General features: G+C 34.6%; 1 protein-coding gene and 1 pseudogene across 2 annotated transcripts; one reads left to right on the forward strand and one right to left on the reverse strand.

Annotated features, from left to right (window-relative positions):
- The first annotated feature begins 1367 nt into the window (after positions 1–1367).
- On the forward strand, positions 1368–2795 carry LOC143627809 (BTB/POZ domain-containing protein At1g21780-like; annotated as a pseudogene). The gene is made up of 4 exons (XR_013152650.1): positions 1368–1467; positions 1551–1640; positions 1981–2096; positions 2175–2795. The product of XR_013152650.1 is annotated as a BTB/POZ domain-containing protein At1g21780-like (transcript).
- A 639-nt stretch (positions 2796–3434) lies between these two features.
- LOC143627810 (alpha-(1,4)-fucosyltransferase-like) lies at positions 3435–6489 on the reverse strand. Its single transcript, XM_077097543.1, has 3 exons — positions 5885–6489; positions 4981–5154; positions 3435–4199 (listed from the first exon to the last, which is right to left on the reverse strand). The coding sequence occupies exons 1-3, from the start codon at positions 6386–6388 to the stop codon at positions 3630–3632; spliced, it is 1248 nt and encodes a 415-aa protein (XP_076953658.1). The 5' UTR covers positions 6389–6489; the 3' UTR covers positions 3435–3629.
- Between the last annotated feature and the right edge of the window lie 3493 nt (positions 6490–9982).

The raw sequence follows: 9982 nt of genomic DNA on the forward strand, positions 1-9982 counted from the left end.
ACTACTATCTTTCGGTTAAGCTTATTGGTACCTTCATTATTGGATATAATAGGATTTAAGATGATCCTAGGGCTCGAGGCAAATATTTGTGAAATTGAGTCCTTTTTCCATGTCTTACTTTCAATATGGCTTCTTACATGTTAATAGTTGGTTTAATAAAATAGGTTGTTGCTATATTTTTCATTTTGTATAATGCACGATAATTTCGAACAAACCCATTCTTTTTTAAGGATTAATCCCATTGGTTTTATGAAAATAAAATTTTTTAAACAGTTGCTCATGAAAATTTACTAACTAAATTTTATTATAAAACTTGTACTAATTAAAAAGTTATTGTTAAAGTTAACCAATCAAATCAATAATCTCAATTCCGATTTAAACAAGCCAATTTTTTTTAACAATAAAGCAAATATTTTTAACAATTTAGAAATAAAAAACCATTTTGTTATTTCCCCAACAACACAATTCCCCAACTCTTTACCTAAATGCTGAACAAACAATAGTTGGCTGAATTATCGAAGCTGATCAGCAAGAGACCTCAGACCTATTACCTTTGTTTATGCCATTTCTTAATTACAATGTACTTTTATAAAGACTGCCTTTATTATATGATTCAACCAAACCTGAGACGAAAATTTCTAATAATGAGTTACTAAAACTATGAGCACCGGAAATACACTGGCACCAAACAAAAAGTATCCATGATCGGTCTGTAGGTACTTCAAATTAATTTGAAAAAAAATAATCACAAAATATTCCTAATATGGTAATTGTATTATGTCTCACTTTGAGCACCTATTAAAATTAAATGGCTTAAAAAAAGAAAATAAAAAAAATATAAAAAAACTAGTGATTTGAATATTTAACGAGAAATTTACAACTTACTTACCATTGAAGTCTTCCTAAATATCTACGTATTATAGAAGAAAAAGAGTAAATAATAATTTTTAATCTCCTAGATTATTCCGACACCACAAGGGTTATTCAAACACCAGGTGCCTCTATACGAGTTGTATAAGGGTATACGAGCCGTATATGACAGAATTATGCCATAATGTGTTAGAGTGTGCCTCAGTGTACAAGGATCGTATACGACTTGTATAGGGGCTATACGGCTCGTATAGACTGAAAAAGCTGTCATAAAGTACGCTTGTCAATTATGCATGGACTATACAACTCATATAGCCCCTATACGAGACGTATACACTTGTTAACACAAAATAGGGGTGGTGGTTGAATATAACTAACCTTTTAATAAAGACAAAAAAAAAAGGTTTAAAAAAGTTATTTTATTGCATTTGATAGTCAGCAGCACTGCGAGTGGGTGGTGGTGGAAGACAAAACAGGAAGCGTTGAAAGCGGTGGCGATGGTGGATACAAAGGTAGAGACGATATCCAGAGGATCGACAATTTCGGACCTTGTACTCTTAAACGATCCGAACCTTTCAAAATCGGCATCTGGAACTGGTATTTATTTGTATTTGTATTAATTAATTCTCAACATATATATTCCTAATAATAATAATAATAATAATAATGGATTGATTCAGGCAATTATCAGTGGAGAAGAATCGGTATTTGTATATCCGTCTGTTTCCTGAACCATCTCGGAACCAATCGCCGACCCTATATCTCTCCCAGTAATTCATATTTTACTTCTAATTTTCATTACTTATATTTATTTGTTTAGTTTTTAAATGTTTTGCAAGTTTATCTAGTTTTTGAACGTCTAGAAGTTGGGAATGTTGACTGTGAGTATGTTAAGCTTATGCTTAGTTTGAGCTGGATTAGTATTGGCTTATTTTGGTATAAGTAGACAGGCTAGGGGTCATTGTAAGTGTGCCAAAAATTATAATAATAAACTAGAAGGGTCGATCTTAATTGAGATGTTCGTGTTCTTGGGCCTGATTTCCAACATTCGTTTATTTTACTGCAGATTGATTCCTGTTTTTAGTTTATTATTAATTATTAATGTTGCAGTTCATGAAAGACTTCTTCGGATGAGTGAAGACTTTGTGTGGCCCGTTGATTCAACTTTCCATGGTCGTTTCGTCATTGATGTCGAGTTTCTGGATTTGCAGATTTATCAACTAAATGTAAGCATCTTGATTTGATATCATTTCATGGTTGTTATTGGCGGAACCCTAAAAACGTAATGAAAATGGACCCTGCAGGGTGAAGAAGCAAGCTCAGTATGGCCAAATGATGGAATGCTGAGGTCATCAGCAAACGAAAGCATTCTTCGTTGTCTTTCACGCATGCTCCACGACTCAATCGATGCTGATGTCACCATCAACACGTGTGACGGAACCCTAAAAGCTCATAAAACAATTCTCTCTGCAAGTTCTCCGGTTTTCCACAGCATGTTTCTTCATAACCTCCAAGAGAAAGAATCCTCCACCATTAATATTCAAGACATGTCACTTGAGTCATGCACGTTGCTCCTTTCTTATTTATATGGAACCATTGTGCAAGAAGACTTTTGGAAGCACCGACTCGTGTTGTTAGGAGCTGCAAACAAGTATGCAATTTCAGGTTTGAAAGATTTATGTGAGGAGAGTTTGTTGGAGGATATAAACACGGGCAATGTTCTTGAGAGGCTGCAAGAAGCATGGCTTTACCAGCTTGAGAAGCTGAAGAAGGGGTGTTTGACTTACTTGTTTGACTTCGGGAAGATATATGATATTAGAGATGAAGTTAATGACTTTTTTCGGAGTGCTGAGAGAGAGTTGATACAGGAGATGTTTCAGGAGGTGCTTACTGTTTGGAAACAGGCTTAAGAGTTTTGGCGGTTACTCCAGGTTACGGTATGAAATGGGCGTATGTATATATGTGTGTTTAGTTTCTAAAGTTGAAGCAGTGTATAAATTGTCAGCTTGACAACATAAACTTTGGTATGCTATATTGTTGTGAACTTTAGCATATTTTGTTTTGTCCCCTTATAAACCAGTGTCTTCTGATTTCTATATAATCAAGGTTTTACATTTCCTGGAAACATGACCTAATAGGCTAATATCATATTTACCCAATAAAAAAATTATAATATAAAACTTTATATTAGTGTTTTAATTTTTAAAGAGTAAAGAGAAACAGTAGTATGAAATTTGAAGTAGTTTCAAGTTGAGTTTTTAAAAAATAAAAATAATAATAAATAACTTACAATTGTTTTTCTTACCCACCTGGTTGTTTTTTTAAAACAATTTGAATTGACCCAGTTTAAATTGTTCTAAAAAAATAAAATTCCAGAATTTATTCAAATTTAACATGTATAACGAATTTAGTGCAAAAATTGTTAAGAGACTTGCAAATCAGGTTGATTTTCTTATAGTATTTGCCTTTTTAAGTTTACATGGTAAATATTGAAAGAACTCGAAGAACAAGAAACCAAAAGTCGCTTCACGACCACGAACAAGAAATGCTTTGGCATCCTCAACTTTTGTATAACGATCTACATAAACTTCTATATAACACAAATTTCAACATCCCAAATATATTCAAAACTGAATGCTTCACAAATCAAGATTTACCTCCCATCTAACTCTTATGACCTGATATTTTCTTCCTAAAAAATTGTGGAACCAAATATAGCCCATATATGAACCATCTCACCACTCAATCACATACAACCATCAAGAAGCTCTACTATCTCTGCCACCTCGTCTGCTAACCGCCTCACACAGGCGACATGGCAACGTGTCCAGGCTGGCGGCCCGTGTGTACCCATAGTTACCCAACACACCACACCTTCTCCAAGCATGATATTCTGCATAAGCCACTGGATCATTAGCAACCGCTTTAACATAATCAGCCAGTTCCTCCATTGACTTAAATTTTGTGCCATCAATAATCGAATGTGGCGGTACGAAATCCATTACATTTGGTGCACCAAAATATATTGGGACTGCGCCTGAATCCAAGGCGTAAAACAGCTTCTCAGTTACATAACTCTCGGTGTATGTATTTTCAATTGCTAAAACAAATTTGTAGTGTGACATGGCGCAGTGTAGATGGTCCCACCATTGGGGAGATGCGTTCGGGTCTTTAGTGCACTTGGGGTATAGAGACAGGGCCATATCTAGACCGCCCATGTTGTTTAAACATTTACCAAACGAGTGATGTGGCAATAAGCTGAGTATGCGTTTTGCAAGCTGGTTTCTTTGAGGCAGGCATCGTGATGAAGACCAATACACGAGGGTATCCTGGTAAATGTGACCCATTAAACACTTATGATTATTATAGTTACTAGAGTTGGTAAAATCAACGGTTTTGAAGGTTTGGTAGTGGGTAGGGTCATAACGGGCCATTTATGGTACATTCCAAAATGGGCTGAATTGGGTTGACCTGAAACACCTTTTGTACAAAACTTTAAATTTTTGTAAAAATCAACAGGCTGGAAGGTTTGGATCACGGTTCAGGTCAAAACGAGCCACATTGGGTCAGCACGAAACACCTTTTAAATTATTTTGGATAAACTCGGCAGGCTGGAAGGTTTGGATAACGAGTCGGGTCAAAATGGGCCGACCTGACACACCTTTTGTATGAAAATTTTTGAAGTTTTCGCATAGATTAGAAGGCTTAGATAACAGGTCTGGTCAATACGGGCCATTTATCGTAATTCCAAAATGGGCCAGATTGAGCTGACACAAAATACCTTTTGTATGAATTGTTTAAAGTTTTGGATAAAATCAGCAGTTGGAAGCTTTGGATTACGGGTTGGGTCAAAACAGGCAGTTTATGGTACAGGCTAAACGGGCCAGATTGGGTCAACCCGAAACACCTTTTGTGTAAAATTTTTAGATAAAAGATGGTTTTTTGCATGTGGGCTTTTCACCTACTGACCCAATTTCTTTTGAGCTAATGTTTTTTCTTTAACCTATTAGAGATTATCATAACCCGAATCAATCCATTTATATTCGATTGGGTCGAAACTGTCATTTACATCTAACTATGCATATTAAAGAATGTGCTAGGGTGACTTACATTGTTTTTAAAGGGAGAAAGATGATAATTGCGGTTATTATGAAAGAGGCCACCAGCATAAGTTGACTGAACATCATCTTTGGCGTGATAACTGATGTAAATATCTTCATAACCGAATCGCTTTCTGCCAGCCTCAAGATCCATGTACACGCGAAGTGGATCTCCAGTGCGTCTCTAAAATTTTAAATAAAAGTACATGTAAATGATGTGATGTTATATTAAATAAAAGTCTAAAATCATTAAACTCCCAACTTAATCCCCTTGTCACAATATCAGGAACCTATTCTTGCAAGGAATCAATTATACAAACTCATATGGCAAACCGAACAAAAGATTTATCTACAAGAAATCCATCAAAAGAACTTAAATTTGTGTCTAAGGGCAGAAACAAAAACGAGTAGCAGTCATACATAAGAAAGATGTGTTCTAATTTCATGATTATAAAACCCTTTGGAACCTTGATCTATAAAAGCATGAGGCACACGCATCACAAACGTAAGGCACACGTCCATGGACAACCAAATAAGCTTTATTTACAACCAGAAGTTGTGTGACTGTGTCCCTCTCATTCGTATTGCACGTCCACTTATTTATCGAGTAAACTTTCATAATTTCTTCATCTCTTTGGCACGTAAACCTCCTACAGATCCTAATTTTGACCTAAGAACTAATGAGACGCGCCGTTTTTTGTTTTCGTAAGAGCCTCACGCGCCTTTCCACTAAATTTAGAGTTCATAACTTAATATCAACTAAACAATGCATCCACAAGATATTCAGATTTGCACACCAAAACTAAGAAGGTATCATACATAGGCTCATAGCTAATAACAACAAGAACATAAATGATCATATCTATAACCAAATCTGATTCAAAACAATAAAACTGAAAGGTTAAGTATAATACCCGAGACGGCGGCGTGGTGGTCTCGAAGAACAGCGCATCCGGTTTATCAAGAAGCACCGAAGATTTGGTCCACAGACAGCTCAACCCGCATCGACACGAATACAAATTATCCAAATTATCCGGAATCCAAGTCCACCCTTTGATCAACACACCCACATGACTCATCTTCAACTCACCACATTCACCATCACCACCAAGCACTTGCAAAGACGACAAATTCAGCCTCTTTTTCACCAAACCCACATGTTTTTGCTTAAACCGAACACAACCCACTTGCGAATCCCACTTTTGGAACGCAGCCGACAGTTTCTGGAACGGTTCTCGGTCCGATTGAAGATGTGTGTATTGCAGTTGACTTTTGGGTTGACTAGTGGCAATTGGGATGGAAGATGTGGTGGCTGCAGATGGGAAATTGAAGAGGATGTAGCAGAAGAAGATGAGGAGTGAGAAAGCTAACATGGTGGCTATGGTGATTGAATTCAAGGGTTTCAGATTCACGAGCATTATGAGATTTGAAATTTAATGTTTGGATTTGATTAATAATTGGAATAATAAAAGGTGAATTTGGGGGTTTAGTGGAAAAGGGTAGCTGAGATCGGTGATGAATTGAATTAAAGTTTGCAGTGTAGAGATTGAAGCAAATGGATAATAAGTAAAGCTTCATTTCTAAGTTCAGGAAAGGAAGATTTGGTAAGTGGTAACATCAACCATCGCGTAACTGAATATTATGAGTAACAAACTTTTAAATTAGTTATTGTATAAAGTATTAACTATTTTCATTTTTCAATTTATATCAAACTTTACGAAAAGAAACGAGGGATTTATTTATTATTTTTATTTTTCTATGGAATTATTTTAATAGGTTATAGTTAAGATGGTTGAGATTTGATGGCCGTAAGATAACCTTTAGATGAGAATACAAGATTTTTGGTCAGTAGGGGATAAAAATTGGATATAGGTTCAGTAAAATTTATATATGTTGGTTTGGGAACAAATAATCATGTAACTTGATGTATTGTTATGATTAAGTATTACCATATAATCCGTGTAATACACAAGTGGTTAAAAAATATAATAAAAAAGTTAAATTTAATAATGTACGTAATAATATACTTTATGGATTCATAAGATATAAATAATGATAAATAAAATTTTATAATTCTTAAATATGTAAAAACTTCATTTAATCCAACATTTAAAGTTATATTTGTAACTTTATTAGTAATTCTATAAATGATAATAGTATTAGTTGACATCCTAGTTAGCTACTCTAATTCAATAACATACGAAAGAATTGTTTTAATAGTATAGATAGATTTTTGTTAAAATATTTCCCTCATGACTAAAAAAGCTTTAGCGTTTGTGTTTTAGTTTATATAAAACAAATTTCACTTTAAACTAAAATATATTTTTCAGGCTTAATCATTAATCATATATTTTAAACATTACATAATTTTCTTGAGTTAAAAACTTAAAATTAATATTTAGTCTAACCCATTAGCTGTATTTTAAAAACAAAGTAGGAGAGATAGTTAATACACTGAATAACTTATACACATTATAAACAAATAGATATAAAGTGTAACAACATATACTCTTAACTTCAATGATACCTAAATGGTTATAATAAAAATCTAAATCCATTAAATAGCTAGTGGCACATGGTATTAAATTACGTTTGAAATTATAAAGGTGACAAACAAGGAAGGATAGAGGCATAGACTGCCATAGAGTTAGGGGAAAGAGTCTACTCAACACTGAAACTCTGGGAAATTTCAAATTTGGATCGAACCTATTGCCATGGGCTATGGGACTATTATATAACATTATAACTGTTTGTTACAAAAAATGTTACTGGCCTGTTACTAAAATTATTAGGGACATTAGTGTATTTGTTAGAAATTATACGCCACTAAAATCATTAGGGACATTAGTGTATTTGTTGAAAATTATACACTACTAGCTAGGAATTGAGTGGGGCCTTTCCCCCTTCGATGCCCCCCTACTGTGTCACGTCAACGCCACGTTATCTTCTCATAAAAACGGGGCATCGAAGCCTGTCCGACTATGGTTTAATGCCTCTTGGACGCCCCCAATATATATATATATATATATATATATATATATATATATATATATATATATATATGCATATATATGTATGTGTGTATTTGAGAGATGAAGAAAGAGAGGGCCCGCCACCCTCCCTTCCGCGCCCGTCGTCCAGACGACCGTTCTTCCCTCCGCGCCCCCACCGACAGTGCCCCACAGCGGTGTTCCGCGCCCTCCGCGCCCCGTTCCTCCCCCTTCCGTACCCCATAGCAACCAGCTTAACTGTATATTGTCTTTGGTAACTGTGGACACTCCTCCTGCGACTGCCACGCCTTGACTGCAACTACTACCCTCAAACAACCCTCTTGAGTCCCCAAGAACTGCCCCAGACAGACGAACATCCACAATTTTAGGTAATTTTTTAACCATTTTCTTATCCATAATTTATTTGAAGATATTTGATTGCTAGTTATTAGGAGTGAACATCTTATTAGAACTTAAGACTTTCCACTAAAAGGTAAAAATCTCTATCAAGTGAGCTAGTTAGTCTCGGATTCACAGCTTTGTTGAATGTTGATTACTTATTGAGATGAAAACTTGCTTGTGAATTAAGTTTAAATGTTCATTTTTAGTGAATAAGGTTTAAATAAAACTTGAATCTTTATTTTCTAACATTTCTGAAGAAACTGAGTGGAATATCCGGCAAAAGCCAAACAAAAAAAAAAATTAAATGAGATGATACACATTCGAATATAAATATTTTGTATACCCAAAAGAAATTCATGGTTACGCCATTCATACCAAACCCTTTCTCGTCAAGAGAATAAAATATATAATTTTCGTTTTATTACTTTTACCCCAATAAGTCAATAACACACGAGAAAAAAAATGTGCAGGTCCCTCCTTATTATGGACTCTCCTTCAAAAAACAAACAAAAATGGCCAACCATAAATTCATCAATAATTCAGCCCACACCCACAATCAATTTTGATTGCTACGTTACGCCACTACAATGAACATGCACAATGAAATGCAGGTTAAATTTCTTTTCTTCTTGTGATCATATATACACTAATGAAATTTGACCAAACCTTGCGTTACCTTGTTAAAACTAGTTGCTAATTTAATAAGGCGAGAACAACTTTTAGACTTTATCAACTCACAGAATGTTTAGCCTTTAACAACATGTGTCTACACGTAAATTGTTGTTAATGCTTGCTTAGAAAGGTAGTATAACTTGGAGACATAATTATATGAAAGTTAGCTTATGATTGAATTAAAGAACATGCTATGTTGTGTTTGTTGTTTCTACCAACCATATCCTTAAACATCGTATTACAATTTATGTTTTATTGTTTACGATATAAAGAATAAGTTGTAATGCTCGTTTTACGTATATATCTTCATTTTTGCATCAAAACTTTTCATTACACTATCGAAAGTAAGTATAACACAATTCTCTAGCGTATTATATATAAAGTTAAAGTGTAACACCTAAATACAAATCAACGCTCGACAAAGTTGGATACACAAGCCAAAATGAACACGTGACTTTGGTTTGCATAATTACGTACCGATTACAAGTGTAGTTAACTTTTAAAATGACTGTTGATGTATATAACATAAAAATGAATAGTGTATTTTCTAATGCTCATCATCTTTTAAAAACTAAATGCACATTGTTAACAGTGGACGATAAATTAAAACTTACTTTATGTGATCACACTTGTACCGGTACCTTGTTTGGATCATAAAATTCATCAAAATCTTCCTTATATGATTGGTTGTTTAAAAATAGAACTGTTTTTCCAACGACATGCAAGTAACAACGTTAGGTTATTTAGTCACGGACTGTTGAAACAAATACGTTAAAATATAAGCCCATCACCAACCAATTCAATAATTAAAATTTAAAACCGACACCGTGTGAGATCTGAGAGGCACGTTCTGCTGTCATGCAAAGCAAACAAATCAAACCCAAACGCGTCATTTCCACTCGCCCCCTTTATAAACAAAACCCCGCTACAAATCCCTCCGTCAAAATC

The sequence above is a fragment of the Bidens hawaiensis genome, unplaced genomic scaffold (assembly GCF_021521415.1).
Source record: "Bidens hawaiensis isolate Kalapana, Puna unplaced genomic scaffold, B.hawaiensis_p1.1 tig00004743_1, whole genome shotgun sequence".
Taxonomy (NCBI): domain Eukaryota; kingdom Viridiplantae; phylum Streptophyta; class Magnoliopsida; order Asterales; family Asteraceae; genus Bidens; species Bidens hawaiensis.

What these genes read in the sequence shown, in the direction of transcription:
- LOC143627810 (XM_077097543.1), bottom strand. Translation starts at nt 6,388, where the DNA reads ATGCTCGTGAATCTGAAACCCTTGAATTCAATCACCATAGCCACCATG. An exon ending in CCACCACGCCGCCGTCTCGG is followed by an intron (nt 5,155 to 5,884) that starts GTATTATACTTA and finishes TTAAAATTTTAG; the next exon opens with AGACGCACTGGAGATCCACT. An exon ending in TTTCTCCCTTTAAAAACAAT is followed by an intron (nt 4,200 to 4,980) that starts GTAAGTCACCCT and finishes CACATTTACCAG; the next exon opens with GATACCCTCGTGTATTGGTC.